The sequence below is a fragment of the Saccopteryx bilineata genome, chromosome 1, assembly GCF_036850765.1.
Source record: "Saccopteryx bilineata isolate mSacBil1 chromosome 1, mSacBil1_pri_phased_curated, whole genome shotgun sequence".
Taxonomy (NCBI): Eukaryota; Metazoa; Chordata; class Mammalia; order Chiroptera; family Emballonuridae; genus Saccopteryx; species Saccopteryx bilineata.
Genome location: NC_089490.1, coordinates 141,501,515 through 141,523,172, shown reverse-complemented (window position 1 = coordinate 141,523,172; position 21,658 = coordinate 141,501,515). Strand labels below are relative to the sequence as shown.

Below are 21,658 nucleotides of genomic sequence, written 5' to 3'. Positions count from 1 at the left end.
TCTCGCGTCTTTGCTCCATGTGCCTCAGCCCCAGAGGACGGAGCCACTGAGAGTTGTCCCATCATTACCAAGAGGAGCCAAGAGGGGTCCCCATGCATTGGGGCTCCAGGACCAGTTGGATTCTCTTGTGGGCCTGCTGCAGCCATCTTGCTCAAAGTCAAGACCTGCCTGGACCCACCCTTCTGCTTCACCTGTCAAGTGTCTCCAAGGATTAGGACACCTGAGAGACAGTCCATGCAACCAAGGACAGCTGTGGTGGACCCCACACCCAGGACATTGACAAGCAGGTGGCATGCCCATCAGCCACTGTAGAGACAGCCCAGGTGGCCTGGCTTCGTGCGCTCTGGCTCCAAGAGAAGGCACACGGAGTGCAGTGGGACACAAAGGGCATCGGGCTCCAGGCAGCTTTGAGGCCGTGAGCACTGGGCCCAGGGCTTGAGGGAAGGCTGCCTCTCCTCCCACCAGCCCTGTATAGGGGCTGTAGTACTGGAGGGTGGTGAGGGATTGAGTGATGGAGTTGGAGGGGATGCCTGCCCCAGATTATCCTCATTGAGGGTCCTTCCTGAGCCAGATCAGGCTTGGGCTGCCCACCACCCCCCTGGGTAGAAGGTTCCCGAGTAGGCTACCCAGCAGTGTTGTGGGACAAAGAGGTTTCACCTCCTGGCTCTGGGTGATGTCCATAGCATGGGCTGTGTTGGGTGCCTGTGGTCACAAGGCAGGCGCTCAGGAAATGCAAGCCTGACAGTGGTTGTATGGAGGTAGCTGAGTCCCTGGAGGGTCTCTGACCAATTAGGAATACCCCAGGACCCAGAGGCTGGTCTGACCCTGGGCAGGCACATGGCATTGCTGATAATGACTGAGAAGCTGGCAGAACCAGGTGGCACCCACAACCTCACCTCCCTGGCCTTGGTACCCTTTTGTATCATGCCAATGCCATCCATGATGGGGGGTCCCATAGTCATACCCTACCTAGACATTTCTATGGTCTCTTGAGTGCAAGCATCTCAGTTTGCCTCCACCCACTCTGCTCCCCCAAACACCAAACTCTGTGCCTTTGCACAGGCTGTCCTGCCCCCAGTGAACCCCGATTTCTTTTTTACAGTCCTCTAGTGCCCCTTCCTCTCACTGGCTCCCCCATCCCTGGGGTGGGACCCATTCAGACTCTAAGATTTTGAATGTGGAGATGCTTGAGGTGTGAAGAGACTACATCTGTCCCTGGTCACACAGGGAAGTCTCAGCAACTTAAGTCTGGCAGCCATCCCTCAGTGGGAATCCTAGCCACTCCCCAATGCCACTGTCCAGGGATCTCCGAAATGCACCATCCCTTCAACATTTCAACTTAGGCTCAAGGTGCCTTCTGATTTTAATGCCCCAAGTTCTTCCCTCTGCCCCTGGCTGTTCAGATGGTAGCCTGGGAAAGTATGCCAGGAAGTGCAGCTGAGGACAGTGTTGCCCCTATAACCCTGCAGGGCCACAGCTAACTCAGGACCCAGGCCTGGCACCCAAACTGCTGAGTCCTTTCAGCACTTTAAGATTTGTTTAGGTTGAAGACACAGCAGGCTCGAGGCTTGGTAGCTTCCTCCCAGGGGTCTTGGGCCTGGAATAGGCTCCCAAGTGTGGGCCTTCTCAGAGGTGGTCCAGTCTGGAGTTTTCCATGTGCCTCCAGACCCAGTTCTCAGGAGCAGGCACCAAGATTACAAGATAGGAGGAATACCCACCTCAGGCTCACCTCACCAGGCCTGTCAGTGTCAACCTCAAGTCACTGGGCCCCCAAACTGTTTCTATTGCTCCATCTTGAGCACTGTTGAAATATACTTTTTATTGCATTTCTGCCGTTTTACAAAAATATGACAAAATAAATTAAAAACAAATAAATAATTGCCTGTTCTGTGTGTTTTCTGGGGGTTTCATTTCCCCCATCCTAGTTAAAAGGGAAACGGCAGGTGGGGGGCCGGGCCCTTGCTTCAGAGGGGGAAGGCCAATACTGAGGGCCAAGGGGGCCAAAGCGCATTTTCTGGGTGGTAGCCGCCCACCAGTGACTGCTATTGCATGAGAACAGGAAGGCAGGACTCCTGGCAAGGCTAGTGCCAGCCACTGGGCCAGCACAGAGCCTGGGGGCTGGGAGAGGCCGTAGGAGACTCAGGGGACTCGGAGGATGGTGGCAGAGGCGGAGGCACGAGGCTGTAGAAGCTGGCGTCCCCTGGCAGGGGCTGGGGGGTGGAAGGGGGTCCAGCCAGGGCACAGGGTGGGCACTCTGCGTTGGTGGTGGGGTCCTGGCGGGGGACTGTGCCTTCGCCCCCACAGCCCCAAGGCCCATCCCACTGCCAGCAACCAACAGGCGGAGTTGGGGGCCGGGGCAGCGGTGTTGATGTCGACCACGCTGGGCTCCGGCTCCGGTGAAAGGCTGGGGTGCTCATGGGGGCCAGTGCTGTCCCTGCGGGGGTGAGAGGGGCTGTTCCGGAGGATGCTGCCCTGCTGCTGGACCCCTGCCTGCGCTCCCTCCCAGCTTCTAGGCACATCAGGGCCTTATTGCTTCTGATTAGTTTCAGGGTACATCCCCCACCTGCAGCACTGTGCCTTTCCCCCTCTGGGTAGAGGCCAGTTTGAGGAAGTCCTTCTGACTTTAGACTTAAGTCCGCAGTCCTGCATCTAGCACCTCTTGGGCTCCCTGGTAACTGGCTGCTGGACCCTTGGCTGGGGTTGGGACAAGTGAAGTGGGAGAGGCCAGGGTGAGTTTCTGCTCAGCCTGTGGCCAAGCTGACCAAGCTCCCTGATTGGGTAGCCCCAGCCCCCACCTCCAGGAAGGCCTCCCTTGAACACTAGGCTTCAGGATGGGGACTTGCATAGAGGTCTGGGGGGGGGGTCAGTTCCCCCCCCTAGAGTGAGCTGGGGCAGGAGAGGCTCAGCCAGGTGCCAAAGGGGCCTCCCTCATCTCTACTGGCACTGGAGCTTAACGGCCCTGGTGCCCTGAGAGGGCACTGAACAAGGGGCTTTGGCATCCCTCCCTGGGTTGAGGAGGATCAATCACAGGGCTCCAGGTGCTCAAGGGCCCCAGAGCAGGCTTTGACTGAGAGGCTTCAGGTACCACAGTTCCAGGTCCCCAACTGGTATCAGAGAGTAGGGCTCCTCTACCCCCTTTAGCTCCTCTCCCCAGGCCTGACTACCTCACCATACCCCCATATCCCAGCCCAGAGTCCCCACCCCCGAGTTAAAGCTTGTGACCTGAGCCTTCCTCTTCAGGCCGGAGGGTGTCTGGCTCTTCAGCTGCAGCCTCGTCTGCCGGCCCACTGCGCTGGGACCGGCCACCACTGCTGCCACTGCCACTGCAACCGCCAGGGGTCCCGGCCGGCCGGACCTGCCCGCCCGCCCCATTGGCCCCAGCCTCAGCCCGGGACCCGCCGCCGAAGGGGAAGAGCTTGCCAGCGTGGAAGGCCTTGGGAGGTGAGTGGCTGCGTTCGGAGTCCCGCCGGGTCTCAGGTGACTTGAGGAACTTGAAGCTAAGGAAGGCTGGCAGGCGGGTATCGCTGCCTGTGGGCGACTGGGCAGGGGTTGGCCGTGTGGCAGAGCCAGGCCCCATGCCTGCCATTGAGGATGCAGACCCTGATGACAAGAACTTGCCCTGCAGCGGGATGATCTGCTTCAGCTTCATGACATTGTTAGGCGCCAACAGGGATCCTGGACGCTTGGGCCGCTCCGAACTATGGCCACCCACCCCAATGCTCTTGGCTTTGGCTGAGGCCTTCTCAGGGGCAGCGGGGTCCAGCCCAGAGCCCTCAGCCCGGGTCTCCTCCCGGCCACTTGTGTCACGTTCCCGCCGGGCGTGGTACTCTGCATGACGCTGGCGTTCCTCCTCCTCCCGCCGCCGCCGCTGCTGCTGCTGGTAATGGTGCTGGGCCTGGCGCTCGTGTCTCTGCAGGCAGAGTGGGCCATTAGGGGGACTGGGAAAAGAGAGTGTGTGAGATCTTTGTAGAAGTGGGGAAAGATCCAAACACTTATTGGGTGCTCACTGCATCTCTTGACCCACCATCAGGCTCTGCACCAGTGAGGAGATCTAAACACTTAACTGGGCACCAAATGCATCCCTAGATCTACACCAGTGCTTTCTAAAAATTGAGATAAGCACAAACATTACTGGCCATTAACTATCCCTAACCATGTGCCAGACACCATCTTTCAAATTGGGAGAGTTTAAATAAATATTGGGCCTCAGTGGTACTCCATTTTCTGGAAAACCAGCAAGAGACAGAGCCATGATTGGCATAGACCAGAGTCCACACTGGCCAGTCCAGTTGCCATATGTGGCTTTGTCACTGTCCATTCAAATGTGTGCTGGCCATGTGTTGTGAGGGACTACATGGGCAGAATAGACACATTTCCATCACCATGGAGAGCTCTGAGGGTTGGTGCCCGTGAGCTCTCTGACCTACACCGAAGCTTTCTGAGTAATGTGGCAGAGGGTGAGCTTCTAGGAAAAATCAGCTGTGTCCGTGACTCTGAATAGGACGCTGCTGGACAAACTACTGATGACTGAATTTCAGAGTGCTGCCCTGGTGCTGGATGCCCCCAGCACCAGCACTCCAGTATTCTGGAAGGGACCAGGTGCATTTGGAGCACTAATTATTACACCAGGCTCTACACACTTGCCTTCCTGCTAAGGCCGTGGCCACAAGCCAGGTGAAGAGATGGCCCACTAAGCAGAGGGGGTAAACAGAGCCCAGTCCCATCCCAAGTACCTTGAAGGCCTCCCGGCGCTGGTACTCGAGTTTGGCCATTTCCTCGGCCACCCACCCTGGGATGTCAGGAATGGCCACATGGATGAGGTACTTGAGAAGCAGAGCGAAGTGCTGAGACAATAAAAGAGGAAGCTGGAGGCTGCAGGATTGGGAATACCTGCCAGCTGCCCAGCTTCCTTGCCTGTCTACTAGCCTCACCTCAAGCACCACCACAGACACGATGGCGGCCTCAGGACCAAGCCAGGGGAAGAGGCGCTGCAGCTGTCCACACTGGCCGATGAGATAGCAGTTGACTACAATTGCCAGGACACCCATGGCCTCCATCACCTTCTGCAAGAGAACACAGTGGAGCTCAGGCAAGCTCAGCCCTACTTTCCAGGCCCTGTACCCTTTCCCAGTGCACCCCGACTCCCTGAGTGCCTCAGTTTGGAGCCCTTGGCCCTCCCACACCTGCCACTGGCCGATGCTCTCGACCCGCTGCCCAAAGGGCCGCTGCAGCCCCGTGCACAGCTTGAGGGCATCACTGCGAATCTCAATGAGGTTGTTGACCAGGGCACACAGCGCAGCCAGGGGGAAGGCAGATGAGAAGAGGACGACGTAGCCGAACTGCACAAACATTTCCTGGTAGTCCTGGAATGTGTCCTGTGGGCAGGTGCCTGCTCAGACCAGGACACCTCCTCCCTTAGACTACCTTGCTCTGTTAAGCCCACCTCCCTTGGATTATCCCACATAGGCCCAGACCTCCCCCTGTAACAGGCTTCTGGCTACATCAAGGGCCCTATTATTTCCCCTCACCTCCACCATCAGACAGTGCGCCCGCCCCTGAGGGTCCTGCCTCCACTTCAGACACCTGCCTTACCTCATACTTCTTCATACAGCTCTCAAGTTCAGCCTGGGTAAGTTGGGGCGAGTGCTCCTCCTCAGGCGGGTCGATCCAAGAGGACCGATTCTGCCGCCGCTGCCTCCGGGCCAAGTCACCTGAGCCAGTCTCCAGCTCTGGGCCCCCATCTGGCCCCTGGTCCCGGCCCTCGCCCCCAGCCCGGCGAAGCAGAACCACCGGGGTCTCCCGCTCAGGGCTGCCAGGTGCCCCCTCTGCTTCATCATCCTCCTCGGCTAGTGTGAACACGCCTGGCTCCAGCCCCTTCTCTACCATTGTGGGGCTCCCCTCCTCCAGGAAGGCCTCTGGACTTGGGCTGGGTCGATGTCGCGCAACCCCCCGCTCAGCAAAGCTGACCTTCTTTAGACGGAGCCCACAGTCCAGAAGGCCACCCTCCTCACCCTCTTCCTCATCCTCATCCTCATCCTCATCCTCCTCCTCCTCCTCCTCCTCCTTGCCCCCTCTCGACCCATTCTCCACCTCCCCGCCTTCCCCTGCAGGCCGCCGTTCCACTGTGGCCTCTTCCTCCTCCTCAGGGGCCCCGCAGCCCCCACTGAGACATCTGCGGCCCCCTATACCACCACTGCCACCACCCTCTTCAGCCTGGGGTTCAGGGTGGTAGGGTGCAGGGCGCCGAAGGCTGAGCAGGCCAAGCAGGGCCCGGGCCAGCTCCCAGGCAGCCCTCAAGCTGAGCTCGCCTTGGCCCAGCCGCCGGTACAAGTGTGGCTGCAGGATCTCGCGCAAGTTCTGGAGAAACTGACGGGTGATCAGCAGAGTGGCCAGCATCTGGGGGCAGAAAGGGAGTGAAGAGAGGCCACATGCTGAGCAGGCGTGGCCCTGGGCACTAGAACAAGATACTGGGATAGGGCCCCTGCCCTCTCAGAGCACATTTCCAGACACCCACTTTGAGCTCAGTTCCTAACTCCACCCCTTTGGATGACCCTGGACACAGAGTCCCCAGCTTCTGAAGCCTCTACCACTGTTTACCTGACACCAACTACAGCCCAACCAGCAACACTGCTTCTCGCCAACCTTGCTGTGGGTGCAGGGCCATCCTGCTAACAGCACCACCTGGAAGCTCAGCCAGTGCCTGGGGACTTGAGGGGTCTCTGCCATCTGCATCCCACTGGTGGAGCCTTACCCCCTCATACCATGCACCCTCAGCTCGTCGTGAGGCCCACAGCACAGCCACACTGCCACCCCAGTGAGGCGTCTTGGGCTCGCCACCTGCCCATACTTTGGCCCAGGCCAGATGCAGGAGGCCCCAGAGGGAGAGTAGGAGCAGGTGAAACTGCAGGGCCATGAGCGGGGCCAGTACTGCCTGAAGCTGCCGCTCGAGGCTCTGGGACAGGGACAGGATGAGCAGGAGCTGTGAAGGGACCAACAGACAGGTGGACAGACAGATGGGGAGGATGACAGGCAGAGAGGACACACGGATGGACGGATGGACGGACAGAGAGGAGAAAAGGATGGAGGGGGAGAGGCTGGAGAGCAGGTGGACCCCTTTGGCCAGGCCCGACCCCCCACTGGCGACCAAGGGGGTAATATTACTGCTTTGGGCCAGGGTCTTACCTCTTTCAGACGCTCCATGTCCTTGAGGTAGAAGCCAATGTAGAAGAGGCTCAGGTAGGAATTGACAAATTGGAACTGTGGGAAGCAGAGGATGGTCACTCTGCCACCTCTATCCCCAGGAGTCCTGCCATGCCCCACCTGCTGGCTGCCACTCACCAGAACCACCTTGATGATGAGGTGCTTCTCATAGGCGCTCTCCAGCCGGTAATTCTCTGGGGGCCAAGAGGGTGAGTGAGGGGGTGGCCTGGGCTCCCTTGTGGGCTCTGGGGACCTTCCTCCCCAGGGGCTGGGTAGCAGGAATCTCCCTTCAAAAGGTATACCCATGAGGCCTTGGCCAGTTGGCTCAATGGTAGAGCATCAGCCTGGTGTGTGGAAGTCCCAGGTTTGATTCCCAGACAGGGCACACAGGAAAAGCGCCTATTTGCTTCTCCACCCCTCCCCCTCTCCTTCCTCTCTAGCTCTCTCCTCCCCTCCTGCAACCAAGGCTCCATTGGAGCAAAGTGGGCACAGGTACTGAGGATGGCTCCATGGCCTACACCTCAGGTGCTAGAATCACTCCAGTTGCAACGTAGCTACACCCCAGATGGGCAGAGCATCGCCCCCTCGTGGGCACGCCAGGTGGATCCCAGTAGGGCGCATGCGGGAGTCTGTCTCTCTGCCTCTCACTTCTCACTTCAGAAAAGTACAAAAACAAAACAAAACAACAACAAAAAATAACAAAAAAAGACATACCCATGTCGTTGAGCCATATGGCAAGCTTCTTGTAGCCCTCTGCGCTTATACTGACCAGCAGGGCCAGCATAACCTTGGGCAGGAACTGGGCAAGTCGGGGCAGCCCCTTCACACTCAGCACCAGCTCCTGCAGGGGCAGGGGGTTCACAGGTCACCCTGGTAGCTGGGCTCGGCTTAGGCTGGACTGGGCAGGTGGTCACCAGGTCCAGGCTGGGGGCAGGACTGGGGGCTGGAGATCACCTGCAACTGGAAGCAGCCGAGCATGAGCAGGAACATGCAGGCCAAGCAGGTGAAGCACAGGGGAACGCTCACGAACAGCTGGAAGAACAGCCGCTTCCAGGGTGGATAGTAGAATTCCTCAGCCTGTGTCACTGGGCTGATGCGCCGCACGCCCTGGTGGAGGGCAGGGGCCAGGCCCAGCTTGAGGTAGAGGGGCTGCCCTTGTCCCCAAACCCTTACTAATCCTCTAAAGTCAATTTCCCTCCATCATGCCTTTGCTTTCCTGGTGCCCCCACCCAGTACACCCTTCCCATTCTCTCAAATCCTATTTCTCACCCTCCTTCTCACCCTGAGTATACAGGGACCACCACTTGGCACACCCTTTATGATGCTGTAGCTGGATTTCACATCTCCTGTCTTTGCTCCTATGGTGCTCCCTGCCTCCAACCCCCATTCTTGGAGTCCTTGGACTCAGCAACCTCTGACTGACCCTGAACTGGGGTCGTGGCTCCTCCACGGCTTCCGCTGGTGAGTCCAGTGTCCCCCACTTGTAGGCCAGCTCCGCCCCCCTCCGTTTCCACTCCTCCAAGAATAGTGTTGACCAAACCACGTTGAACAGGGCAAAGACCACACAGGATACATCTTGGCTTGCCTGGGAGTGGCAGAGGAGGGTTCAGCTATTGTCCATGCCTGGCCCAAGGTCTCAGGTGCCCCAGTCCACACCTGGCCCATGCCCAGCACCTGGTCAGCCTCTGTGAATGTGTATAGGACAGAGCCAAAGACAGCTGGGTACACCATCGCCGATGTGTAGAAGCCCAGCCAGGCAAAGTACATGGCAATCTTCACGCCAAAATAGTCGCAGATCTCATCTGCAGGGGTGAGTGGGTGGGAACGGGTTTCTGGTCAGCTCTGCCATCTGTCTGGAACCCCCGCACACCCCCTGGTCCAGGCCACACCTAGAGGCTGGTTTTCACACACAGCCTGCACCCATGACTTCATGAGACGGTTCAGGATGCGCTGCTCATGGACTGGGAACACTTGCTGGATGATCCCACGGGCCACCAGCTCAGGAACTGTTGGGGGACAAGAATGGGTGACCCTTGCCCTTCTGTCTATGCCTGGCCTGGCCATATTCCCTTGGCTGAAACCCAAGTCACAATTTTCTGCCTGCTCTTAAGTCTGCAGAGGCTCTTCCCAGGGGTAGAGTTCTGGGTAGGTGAAATATCTGGTTCTGCTTCCGAATGTGGGAGGTGCAGGTGCAGGCACAGGCACAGGCAGGGAAGGCTGCAGGAAACCTAGAAGGGCGGGGTCCCACTGGGGAACCATGATCTTAAATAAAGCCACTGGACTCAGTTCATTCCTCTGAATATCTGAAGAATGGCGCAAAATTGGCATCCGAAGGTGAACTTGAAGCGGCTGGTTTCCTGGAGGGGAAACTGAGGCCCAGGTCCGCACAGTACAATACGCAAGAGTGCTGTCCATGGTCCTGCCCCTTCCTCATCCCAAGCCTAGGAAAGGTTCTTGTGGCTCTGCCTCTGGGAGGGGGACAAGCTCCACCCTTTGCTAAGGCCACGCCCCCTAAGCTCTTTGATTGACCTGGCTCCAGGTCCCACCCAACGCTTCACTATTGTGTCTAGGCACCGCCCTCCTGACGTGATAGGCTGTCCAATTAGAGGCCCACCCAACTCCCCGCACGTGGAGACTAGGCCCCGCCTCACTCACTGATTGGCTGGTCTTCCAGGAAACGCACATTGTGCAGTGCCTCACCGGGCTTAGCACGCAGGTTCTGAAGCCAGAAGCGGATGATGCTCTGGCGCTCCTACAGGGGACAAGGAGTGAACACAGTGACTAAACGCCTGCGAACTAGGGGTGTGCGGTTTGTGCGCTGGGGGCCGAGCCAGCGCACCTGGGAAGTGAAGAAACGTAGCTCACTCTCCACATTTTCGTAGATAAAGTCCTCCTCACAGGAGAAGCCGCGGGTACCACCGCCAAACTCGGCTTTCACTGCTTTACGCAGACCCAGCTCGTCGGCCCCTCGGAGTAGGCTGCGGGGGAGCAGGGGAGGTGGATCACGGGGAGATCCTGGCTCACCATCCTGGAGCTAGGGATGGTGCACCTGGCGGCCGCCTGAGTCAAACACAGACTGGCTGGACCTGGTGGATGGTGCTTGGAAGAGCAGGAAGCTGGGTGACAGGGTGAATGAGAGGCCAGGGACAAGGACTCGCCTCTCATATGTGGCGGTGACGAAGAAGGCATAGGCACGTGTGTGGCGGTGGTGGCGGACTTGCACTATGAGCTCGGGGATGCCCACGCGGATGTGGTTCAGCAGCCATAGCAGCGTGTGGTCATCAGTGGTATCTGCCAAGGGGCGCAGGGACTGATGGCTCTTTCCAGGAAGGATCTGAGGTCTTTTACAGACTCCCATTCATGGGAGCACCGTCTGGGCACTGGGCAATTGAGAACAGGTACCTGGGAAGGTCATCAGCACGTCGCAGTTCTCCGTGGGCACAGTCTTCATCCATGCCTTGTGGGACACCAGGTATCGACCTGCTTGCAGGAGCCGCTTCCCAAAAAGCTTATCTGAGGGGCAGGCCGGCCAGGCCCGGGTCAGGCCACTTCCAGACCTGGAGCCTGGCCTCCAGCCCTTGTCCTGGGTCACACATTTGCCAAGGCTTTTAGGCACTCAGCTTAGCTTTCAAGGCCCTGCGAACTCTGGCCTTAGCTTGTGTCCTTGCCTTCAAGTCCTTGCGCCAGAGGGCCCTCCTCCAGGAAAGCCCTTCCCCGACCCTTCCTTACGACTCTTACTCATTCTTGAGGCCCAGCTCCTCCTCCAAAACCACAAAGGATGGGCGCTCACTCGCAGCCCTGAGCGCTTCACCATATTATGTCAGTGAGTCCTTACAGCTGGGTGTGGTTCTTACCCCATTTCACAGGTGGGGAAACTGAGGTCTAAATCCTTTAAGTCACGCGCCCAAGGTCACACAGCGGAGTTGGGATTCGAACCCATAGCTATATGATTCTGTACCCTTTGCGGAGAGGAACTCTCAAGCGCGTCCATGCCCGGCCGCAATCCAGTGGCCCAAGAGGTGACAGGGCTCAACCTGGAGTCTGGGCTCTCCGAGGGGCGTGTCCATGTCTCAGCGCTAGGAGCCCCCCACCCGCTGCACCGTCCTATCCGCGCCCGCCCGGCCGCAGCCGCAGTGCCAGAAGGCGGCCCCTGGACTGTGCCAGGCCGGAGATAGCTGACCCCAATTTCCCTCCCCATCCAGCCTCTGCGAGCAACCCAGGCACCTGCAACCCTGACTGACCCAGCTGCTGCACACCTACCCAAAACTCCGGACACCGGGGCTGCAGGCTCGCCCTCTGGCGGGGGCCTCTTGCCGCGCTCGCCCTCCAGGGACGTGCCCCCAGCGCCGGAGGTAGCTTCGGCCATAGCGAGGGCAGGTCAGGGTCTGCGGGGGGCTGGAGCGCTGGGGGGCCGCGGGCGCATGGAACTGGTGCAGCCGCGGAGCGCCAGAAGAGACAAAGGCCGCGCCCGCCCGCGCCGGCCGCCGTCCCGGCGTGCGACTGCTGATTCTCGTCCCCGCCGACGCCGAACCTCCACTCTACTGCTCGGTCCCGCGCACGTCATTCTTGGGTTCTCGACTCCGCCCTGGTTGTTTTCTGGGTTTCGTTCTCGCCCGCCCACATCGCTCTCTGGTGCTCGTCCCCGCCCGCACCCTAAGTGCATTCCCCTCCTTGTCCCCGCCCGCATCAGATTCTGGGTTTCGTCTCCGCCCGCCCGGAATTCTCCGTCTGAGTTACCCTATCTGAAAAGGCGCGTTTGGAATCTGAGATGGGCATAATCTGATTGACTGCAAGAAGACGTTGAGCTGAGGAAGCCTGGTCTAGGGAGATTCCAGGTAACAATAACGTAAATTACCACTGCAAGAATGTTAGTAATTATAGCAGGTCCTGTCTCAGGTCTGATCACAGCCCAAGACACCCTTCACTATCTCTTCCTCTAGTCTAGTCCACCCCTACATCTATTCGATGTAATCTCAGAAAGGACCGAATACAGTTGCCAGTTTAGAAAATAAAAATACAGTCCTCGCAGGTAGTTAGACTATGTTAACCTAGAAAATATAAGACCTTTCAAAGTGAGAAGCAAAAAACATTTATTTGAGAGCAGTACAAATAGCTATTTAGGATGGACTGGTTAGGACAGAAGCCTAAATAGTGTTGCAGTTAAACAGGCAATTGAGTATTTATGAAAAAGAGAAGGGGATCAAGTACATCAATAGTAGAAAGGCACTTCTGTTGGTGCAGATAATATAACATAGTGACATTAACTCTAACAGTTTTAAATTTCAGTCTAGTACTCCTAATATCTTGCTTGTTATCTTTGCAAACAGTTCTTTGGAAAACAAGTTTGCTTAGGCCCAGTCCAGAGGTTGTTTTGTCCTGATTTAACATTCTAAAGCTCTGAGACAAGACATGCAAGGCTGTTCCTCTAGGATGGTAGCTTCAGCTCCATTTTATTTTAAATTTTAATCTTTTTTTATTTATTTGTGTCCCTCCTCCGCTCTACTTTAAATATTTTATTTATTGATTTTACAGAGCGAGGAGATGGGGAGTGTGGGGCAGCTGTGTTAAGCTTGCTTGCTGGTGTATCAGCTGCAAGCACGTTGCTTGATTAGTGTGTGAGCACGTGGCAGAGGCACATGTGCATAGCCCATATAAGGTTATGGGTGCTTGAGCTGGGGAGATGAGATGAGATGGGGGCCACTATGAGAGGCTATTTTACTGTTTGTTAGCCTGAGAGGCATTTCCCTCTGCCTGTGTGCTTTTCTGCCATTGTGAGACTTATTAAAGGGAATGGCCTGACCCTTTCTGGCTCCACAGTTTCTCTACCATCTGCTGGAGTCCAATGTGGACCTGCCTGGCCTTGGCCACCAGCATTACAGGGAGTGAGAAGTATCAATTCATAGTTGCTTCAGTTTAGTTACTTATTGCTTGTCCCATGTGCCTTGACCAGGCAAGTCCAGGGATTTGAACTGGCGAACTCAGTGTTCTAGGTTGACGCTTTATCTACTGCACCACCACAGGTCAGGCTTGAATAAATTTATTTTTATTTTTAGAGACAGAGAGAGAGTCAGAGAGAGAGACAGATAGAAACAGACAGGAATGGAGAGAGATGAGAAGCATCAATCATCTTTTTTCGTTGTGGCACTTTAGTTGTTCATTGGTTGCTTTTTCATATGTGCCTTGACAGGCGGGGGGGGGGGGGGGAGGAGGCTATAGCAGACCGAGTAACCCTTGGGTCGAAGCTGGTGAGCTTTTTTTTTTTTTTTTCCTCAAACCAAATGAGCCAGCGCTCAAGCTGGTGACCTCGGGGTCTCGAACTTGGGTCCTCTGCATCCCCGTCTGACGCTGTATCCACTGCGCCACCGCCTGGTCAGGCTTGAATAAATTTTTAATACATCCCAAATATTACATGGGACACCAAATTATTCATTGTTTACCTGAAAGTCATATTTAACTATTTAACTGGGCATTCTGTGTTTTGTGTGGCATCCTGACTCCTGCCCATTCTGAATTGCCTCCTCTCTGGACTGAGCCCAGCGAGGCTAGTTCTCAGAATGCACACAGTAGACACTTGACATATACTTGTGCCAGGAGTAGTCAACCTTTTTATTTTATTTTTCTTTTACAGAGACAGAGAGAGAGTCAGAGAGAGGGATAGACAGGGACAGACAGACAGGAACAGAGAGATGAGAAGCATCAATCATCAATTTTTCATTGCGTTGCAACACCTTAGTTGTTCATTGATTGCTTTCTCATATGTATGTGCCTTGACCATGGGCCTTCAGCAGAATGAGTAACCCCTTGCTTGAGCCAGCAACCTTGAGTCCAAGCTGGTGAGCTTTGCTCAAACTCAGGCTGGTGACCTTGGTGTCTCGAACCTGGGTCTTCTGCATCCCAGTCCAACGCTCCATCCACTGTGCCATTGCCTGGTCAGGCAGAGGTAGTCAACCTTTTTATACCTACCGCCCACTTTTTTATCTCTGTTAGTAAAATTTTCTAACCACCCACTGGTTCCACAGTAATGGTTATTTATTTATTTATTTATTTATTTCAGAGACAGAGAGAGTCAGAGAGAGGGACAGACAGACAGGAAAGGAGAGATGAGAAGCATCAATCATTAGTGTTTTTTTTTCTTTTTTTTTTTCTGAAGCTGGAAACGAGGAAAGACAGACAGACTCCCGCATGCGCCGGACCGGGATCCACCTGGCACGCCCACCAGGGGGCGACGCTCTGCCCACCAGGGGGCGATGCTCTGTTGCGACCAGAGCCACTCTAGCGCCTGGGGCAGAGGCCAAGGAGCCATCCCCAGTGCCTGGGCCATCCTTGCTCCAATGGAGCCTCCGCTGCAGGAGGGGAAGAGACAGAGAGGAAGGAGAGGGGGAGGGGTGGAGAAGCAAATGGGCGCTTCTTCTGTGTGCCCTGGCCGGGAATCGAACCTGGGACTTCTGCACGCCAGGCCGACGCTCTACCACTGAGCCAACCGGCCAGGGCCCAATCATTAGTTTTTCGTTGCACATTGCAACACCTTAGTTGTTCATTGATTGCTTTCTCATATGTGCCTTGACCGCGGGGCCTTCAGCAGACTGAGTAACCCCTTGCTCCAGCCAGCGACCTTGGGTCCAAGCTGGTGAGCTTTGCTCAAACCAGATGAGCCCGCGCTCAAGGTAGCGACCTCAGGGTCTCGAACCTGGGTCCTCTGCATCACAGTCCGATGCTCTATCCACTGCACCACTGCCTGGTCAGGCAGTAATGGTGATTTATAAAGTAGGGAAGTAACTTTATAAAATTTATAAAGCTGAGTTACAAGTTAAAGCATATAATAATAATTACTTACCAAGTACTTTATGTCAAATTTTCACTAAGTTTGGCAGAATAAATCTTTTATTTTATTTTAGCTGTTTACTTTTTTTTTTTTTTTTTTACAGAGACAGAGAGAGAGAGAGCGAGCGGGATAGACAGGGACGGACAGACAGGAATGGAGAAATGAGAAGCATCAATCAGTTTTTTGTTGCGCGTTGCAACACCTTAGTTGTTCAATTGATTGCTTTCTCATATATGCCTTGACTACCGGCCTTCAGCAGACCGAGTAACCCCTTGCTCAAGTCAGCGACCTTGGGCTCAAGCTGGTGAGCTTTTGCTCAAACCAGATGAGCCTGCGCTCAAGCTGGTGACCTCAGGGTCTCGAACCTGGGTCCTTCCGCATCCCAGTCCACGCTCTATCCACTGCGCCACCGTCTGGTCAGGCCAGAATAAATCTTTATAAAACAACTTACTATAGTTAAATCTTTTTATTTATACTTTGGTTGCTCCGCTACCGCCAACCATGAAAACTGGAACGCCCACTAGTGGGCGATAGGGACCAGGTTGATTGGGGGGAGGGGGGGGACGAGGAGGACGAGAATTTAGCCTGTTTGACCTATTGTTCCCAAAACGCAGGATGGCTGCCCGCCCGCTCCATCCAAAAACCAGAGAATTGGCCATACGACAGCGTCCCGAGACCCCGCCCAACCAGTGCCAGGAATTCCACCTTTTGTTTTTTATTCAGCCACGATCCAATGCTCTTTTGGGTTAACCTGAAATAGCGAGACTGACTCTACGTTTACCGCTTTCCGGGGACAGATGACTATCAGCTCTGCAGAAGCAGGCCTGGGCCAGGGGAGAGAGAGGGCTCTGCTGGGGGTTCCAGGAGGCGACCTGGGAGCCAAGCCCAGAGGATAAATTTATCAAATGAGGAAGGGTATTCCGGGCCTAGGGAACCGCGGAAGGGAAAGCTGGGGAGGGGCGAAAACCTGGAGAGTTCCGCGGAAACAAGTAGGCATCTTCCCACAAGTTTGGACATTTTTCCAGCGCTAAGTGTGTGGATTTCCCCGGAACTCATCCCCCTCGACCACTAAGATATTCTTGCTTAACTTAAGACTAAAGAGTAACCTACTAGAAAATAAGGGACTCAACTCTCCCCTCTAATTCCCACCGCCCTTTACCTGCATTCCTTCCACCCCTCATTTCCTGTATCTCGAATCCCAGGGGCTCTGAGATCGTAAAAATTCGGCCTAGTGTTGCCTGGGGGAACGCCCTTTTGATGCACCGGCGTGCAACAACAGCCAATAGAGAAGAAGATTGTCAGTGGGTGGAAGATACGTCTTTTAAGGGGCCCAATAGTAGTTGAGAATCTTTGACCACTGTACCGTCATGCCACGCAGTAGGCGGAACCTTCTGTCGAAACCTTTAGTCTGTGGAGGCAGGCAGGTCTCTGGCTGGTAATCCATGTGGCGGGGGTTCTCTACTCTGGTATCCCGGGCGGCTCGTGGGTCTTGCAGGTGAGATAACTGAAGGAAGGGGTGTGACCGCACAGAGCCCTGCTTGGGCCCCAATTCCTCTCCCTGGGGCCTGGCAGCTCAGTTTCCTGCAGCCGAGCCACCCTTCGAGTTCTTCCAAACTCCAACCTATTCATCCCCCAGCTGCAGAACCCATATCTAGGGCATCTGGTTTCAGAGTCCTCAATCCGTTCGCCCTCTGGCCATTGGCCCTCCAATCGCCATTCCCCAGTTGCAGAGCCTGCCTCCACTTGGAACATTTCTCGACCCTCGAACCCTCGATCCACCTGCCTACTTACTCTGCAGCAGAGCCTCCAAGATGCGTTGACTCTCCTCTCCTCCTAGATCGTGCATACGCCAGGGCAGCGGCGCCCCGGCTCCCGGACCCAGGGCCACCATTTTTGCACTGAGCTCTGGCCAAGGCCGCTGCGGCATCGCCGTCATCCGGACCAGCGGCCCCGCCAGCGGGCATGCCCTCCGGAGCTTAACCGCGACCCAGGACTTGCCCCCGGCCCGCAGTGCCTGCCTGCGCCTACTCAGCGACCCCCGCTCTGGGGAGCCGTTGGACCGCGCTTTAGTTCTATGGTTCCCAGGTGAGGGTCTCCAGATCCTGAATTTTTTGTAGCTCCCATGACCCAGTTGACCCTCGTCAGGCGTTTGCCCAGGCCGTGTCCTACCTCTTCACCATACTAGGTCCCAGAAGTTTCACGGGTGAGGACTGTGCAGAGTTCCATGTGCATGGTGGCCCGGCAGTGGTGAGTGGAGTCCTGCAGGCACTGGGTGAGTCTGTGGCCTTGGGTTCGAGGTTTGTCCCTGCTAGTGGGCCTGGGTGGGGATCAGTGGCTCAGTACCCCGTAATGTCCCTCAGGCAGGGTGCCAGGGCTGCGGCCTGCGGAGGCAGGTGAGTTCACCAGGAGGGCCTTTGCTCATGGGAAGCTGAACCTAACTGAGGTGGAGGGGCTGGCGGATCTGATTCATGCGGAAACCGAAGCACAGAGGCGGCAAGCCCTGAGGCAGCTGGATGGGGAGCTGGGTCACCTCTGCCGTGGCTGGGCCAAGACTCTCACTAAGGCAAGTCCCCAATTTGCCTATTCTCTGCCTCAGATACTGCCACATGTCCATCTCCTGCATGAGAGTTTCTGGTCTATGAGCCTCCAATCTGGCCCTTTAGGCCTAGCTGGATCTGAGCTAATTGGAGGTCTGTGGGTCAGTTACTGGGTGATCATACCACATACCTCCCTTCCCCCAGGCTCTGGCCCATGTGGAGGCCTATATCGACTTTGGGGAGGATGACAACCTGGAGGAAGGCATCCTGGAGCGAGGTGTGTCCACCTGGGGATCAGAAGTAAGGACATCTGGCATCTTAGCCCCAAGAAGCCCTTTTATCCCCTCTTCTCTGCTTTCCTTCATCCACAGCTGACAGCCAAGTGCGGGAGCTGATGGTGGCATTGGACACACATCTTCGAGATGCCAGACGTGGGCAAAGGCTCCGCTCAGGGGCTCATGTAGTGGTCACGGGACCCCCCAATGTGGGCAAGAGTAGCCTAGTGAACCTACTCAGTGCGTGGCAAGTGGGCAGGGCCTGAGCTGGTCAGAATTGGGGAAGGGGTCAAGGAGGATGAAAGCTCTGTCCAGTTAGGACATAGAGCTTGGGAGAGGGGCTACCTCACCTTCACTGACCTACCTCTTTTCTAACCCCCTTCCCAGGCCGGAAGCCTGTATCCATAGTGTCCCCAGAGCCAGGGACCACTCGTGATGTGCTGGAGATTCCCGTGGACCTGGCTGGGTTCCCAGCTCTTCTGAGCGACACGGCCGGGTTGCGGGAGGGCGAGGGGCCGGTGGAGCAGGAGGGTGTACGACGAGCCTATGAGAGGTGGGTGGGCAGACAGGGTGGTGGGAGAGGGAAACGGGGGCCCCTCCTCTCCTTGTATTTATTTTTCTTTCTTCCCGAGTCAGAAAATTTAACTGGGGATTCTGTGATTTGGGGAGGGCAGCCCTTAGATTTTGGCTTCTGCCCCGCCCCTCATACTCTGCTCCACCCCCAATGCTCTGCTCTGCCCCCACCCACCGCCAGGCCAGATGCCCATAATTGTTCTACCCTGGGGCATTCCTTAGTTGGTTCTCCCTGCCCCTGCCCCAGGCTGGAACAGGCTGACCTCATTCTGGCAGTGCTGGATGCCTCTGACCTGGCCTCTCCGACCAGTTGCAACTTCTTGGACATGGTTGTCACCGGCACGATAGCTCAGAGGCCCAGTGGGAACAGTCAGCGCCTCTTGCTGGTGCTGAACAAGTTGGACCTGCTGCCCTCTGGGAGCCCAGACCTCAGTCTTGATTTGCCCCCCCACCAGCTGCTGTCTTGCCTGACTGGAGAGGGGCTGGATGGTCTCCTGGAGACACTGAGGAAGGAGCTGGCTACAATGTAAGCCTCCCCCCCCACCAAGTTCGAGTGGGGATTGAGCAATGGCTCTGGGCACATACCTGCCTGCAGGCTCAGTTTATAGCTGCAGAATGGGTGTGATTCTACATTTTGAGTTGCAGTGTCCTTTGTCCCTTGCAGATGTGGGGACCCGTCCACAGGCCTACCACTTCTGACGCGGGCAAGGCACCAGCATCACCTCCAGGGCTGCCTGGATGCCCTTGGCCACTACAAGCAAGCTAAAGATGTAGCCCTGGCGGCCGAGGCACTGAGGGTCGCCCGGGGGCACCTAGCTTGCCTCACCAGTGGAGGCGGCACTGAGAAGATCCTAGACATCATCTTCCAGGACTTCTGCGTGGGCAAGTGAAGGGACTGCTCATGCTTGGACCAGGCAGGATGAATGCCCAGAATCCTTGAGACACCTGGGAATAGTTGAAGCCAAGTGAGATTCTCATTTTCTCATTTAGGCCAAGGACGACCACAAAGAGTGAATAAAGCCCTGGCCAGTTAGCTCAGTCAGTTAGAGCATTGTCCTAAAACGCTAAGGATGTGGGTTCAATTCCTAATCAGAGCACATATGGGAAGTGACCAATGAATGCACAACTAAGTTGAACAACAAATGAATGCTTCCCTCTTTCTCAATCTGTCTCTCTCCCTCTCTGTCTTTCTAAAATCAATTAAAAGAAGAGGCCCTAGCTGTTTTGCTCGGTGGTAGAGCATCAGCTCAGCATGTGGATGTCCTGGGTTCAATTCCTGGGTCCGCATGCAGGAGAGGCGTCCATCTGCTTCTCCACCCCCTCCCCCTTCTTGCTCTCTATCTCTCTCCTGCAGCCCTGGCTCGGTTGAAGCAGGATGGCCCCAGGCACTGAGGATAGCCCCATGGCCTCACCTCAGGTGCTAAAATATATAAAATAGCTCAGTTGCTGAGCAACGGAGCAATAGTCCCAGATGGGCAGAGCATCGCCCCATAGGGGGCTTGTTGGGTGGATCCTGGTTAGGGCACATGCAGGAGTCTGTCTCTCTGCCTCCCCACTTCTCACTAAAGAAAAAAAAAATGAGTAAGCTCCCTATTGCTGGCAGTGACCAAGCTCTAACTGGCCAGATTCTTTCACAGGCACTTGCTGGGGTTCAGGCCTTGGAGTGGGGCTGCACAAAGGTCCCTTTGGGTACCTTGGGGAATAGTAGTGGAGAATTGGGAGGGGGGTAGCAGGGGGTCTCAGGGGTCTTTGTTTCATAGTTTTTAATTTATTTTGTAAATACCAAAGGAAAAAAACTCAAGTGATCTAGAAATGTTTAAACGTGAAAATCTCTATCCCCCCGCTGGTGTCACAACGTAATTTGTGTCCTAGAATTTTCTGAGTGTTTGCATACTTGTGATGCACCTGTAAAATATTGTACTTTCTACATTATGTGTTTATTGCTCTACAAGTTGTCATTTCTTTTTTAGTATTAATCTTGAAACTTTTTCTCCTGTATCTTTATTTTATGTGAAAGAGGAGGGGTGTCGCGAACCAGCCGCGACCAGTCTACTTCAGGGGTCCCTAGTGGGAAAGGTATGAAGTTGAATTAAAGATAGACAGAGACTTAAACATATGTAGCATACAGATGGGTTTGGGAGGATGCCTCGGCCAGGAGTCACTACTGTTTTCTGGCTGCTGCAACAGTGGCTCCCCAAGAAAAACACCCGTCTGTATTCCTCCCTAAACGTGAGCAATTAGCAATTCAATTAAATTTCCAAGGCAACTCAAAGACAACCCCCACGATACTAGTCAATCTAACTTGACCAATAAGAAAGTAGCTTCCAGCCCTTTCTGAGAATGTGGGTGGGACAAGCAAGAATCAAGTACAGCTTCCTGCAACTCAATCAGGCAGGTGAGGTGGGGGTTTGGGCCCAACACCTCTGTTCCCAAGATATCCAGACCGCAAAATATCCTGATTATTTTTCGGTCTCCAACAGGGGAGATAGTGAGACAGACTCCTGCGTGCACTCCCACCAGGATCCATCTGGCAACCCCCATCCTGTGCCGAAGCTTGAACCATTTGAGCCACTGTGAGAAGGGAAGAGAGAGAAGGGGGAGAGGGAGGGAAAGAGAAGCAGATAGTTGCTTCTCATGTGTGCCCTGACCAGGGATCAAACTGAGACATCTGCATCCCAGGCCAACCTGGGCTGACACTATCCACTGAGCAAACAGCCAGGCCTGTCTTTTGTATCATAAAAGTAGCTTACGAAACCATAGGGGCCCTACTCCCTTTTCAAACTTATTTTTAATTGATTGATTCATTCATTTACTCACTTAATATTCATCAAGCATCCTCAATGGTGTACAATTATATACATCATTTTATTGGATCTTCATAACAATGCGGTGGGAAGTTCTAAAGATGAGGAAATAGACTCAGAGTTGTAGTTGGTTATTAGAGGTCTCAGCTTTGGGATTTGCGTATAGGTCTGTTTGACTCTAATTTGAGTTCACTGTGGGCCTTCTGTGTGACAGGCTGAGCGCAGGGTGCTGGGAGCAGGGACAGAAACAAGCAAGGATCACCCCTCCTCTCATTAGAGACATAGCTCCTACAGCAGGGGTCAGGAACCTTTTTGGCTGAGAGCCATGAGCACCACATATTTTAAAATGTAATTCCGTGAGAGCCATACAATGACCCGTGTACCTTACGCATTATTCAATAAAAATTTGGTGGTGTCCCAGAGGACAGCTGTGATTGGCTCTGGCCA

At 55.2% G+C, this 21,658-nt stretch overlaps 2 protein-coding genes across 9 annotated transcripts; one reads left to right on the top strand and one right to left on the bottom strand.

Moving 5' to 3' along the window:
• Positions 1-1,595: 1,595 nt before the first annotated feature.
• Positions 1,596-11,750, bottom strand: ANO8 (anoctamin 8). Of its 7 annotated transcripts, none has more exons than XM_066270308.1 (19): positions 11,461-11,750; positions 10,603-10,713; positions 10,359-10,491; positions 10,040-10,178; positions 9,856-9,952; positions 9,090-9,206; positions 8,875-9,002; positions 8,624-8,785; positions 8,155-8,307; positions 7,915-8,041; positions 7,339-7,394; positions 7,183-7,257; positions 5,593-6,396; positions 5,184-5,375; positions 4,932-5,063; positions 4,734-4,844; positions 3,713-3,910; positions 3,223-3,619; positions 1,596-2,434 (listed from the first exon to the last, which is right to left on the bottom strand). In XM_066270308.1, exons 1-19 carry the CDS (start codon positions 11,564-11,566, stop codon positions 2,082-2,084), a joined length of 3,591 nt encoding a protein of 1,196 aa, XP_066126405.1. In that variant the 5' UTR covers positions 11,567-11,750; the 3' UTR covers positions 1,596-2,081. The 7 variants fall into 7 exon arrangements, 6 of the variants coding, with proteins under 6 accessions (XP_066126405.1, XP_066126375.1, XP_066126385.1 ...); XR_010730507.1 differs by adding an exon at positions 2,564-2,694 and having other exon boundaries at positions 2,300-2,434; positions 3,223-3,910; XM_066270278.1 differs by having other exon boundaries at positions 3,223-3,910.
• A 3,951-nt stretch (positions 11,751-15,701) lies between these two features.
• Positions 15,702-20,396, top strand: GTPBP3 (GTP binding protein 3, mitochondrial). Of its 2 annotated transcripts, none has more exons than XM_066270253.1 (9): positions 15,702-16,517; positions 16,860-17,107; positions 17,208-17,294; positions 17,383-17,585; positions 17,764-17,836; positions 17,931-17,990; positions 18,222-18,387; positions 18,655-18,933; positions 19,072-20,396. In XM_066270253.1, exons 1-9 carry the CDS (start codon positions 16,465-16,467, stop codon positions 19,295-19,297), a joined length of 1,395 nt encoding a protein of 464 aa, XP_066126350.1. In that variant the 5' UTR covers positions 15,702-16,464; the 3' UTR covers positions 19,298-20,396. The 2 variants fall into 2 exon arrangements, with proteins under 2 accessions (XP_066126350.1, XP_066126339.1); XM_066270242.1 differs by having other exon boundaries at positions 15,704-16,517; positions 17,931-18,074.
• Positions 20,397-21,658: the final 1,262 nt, after the last annotated feature.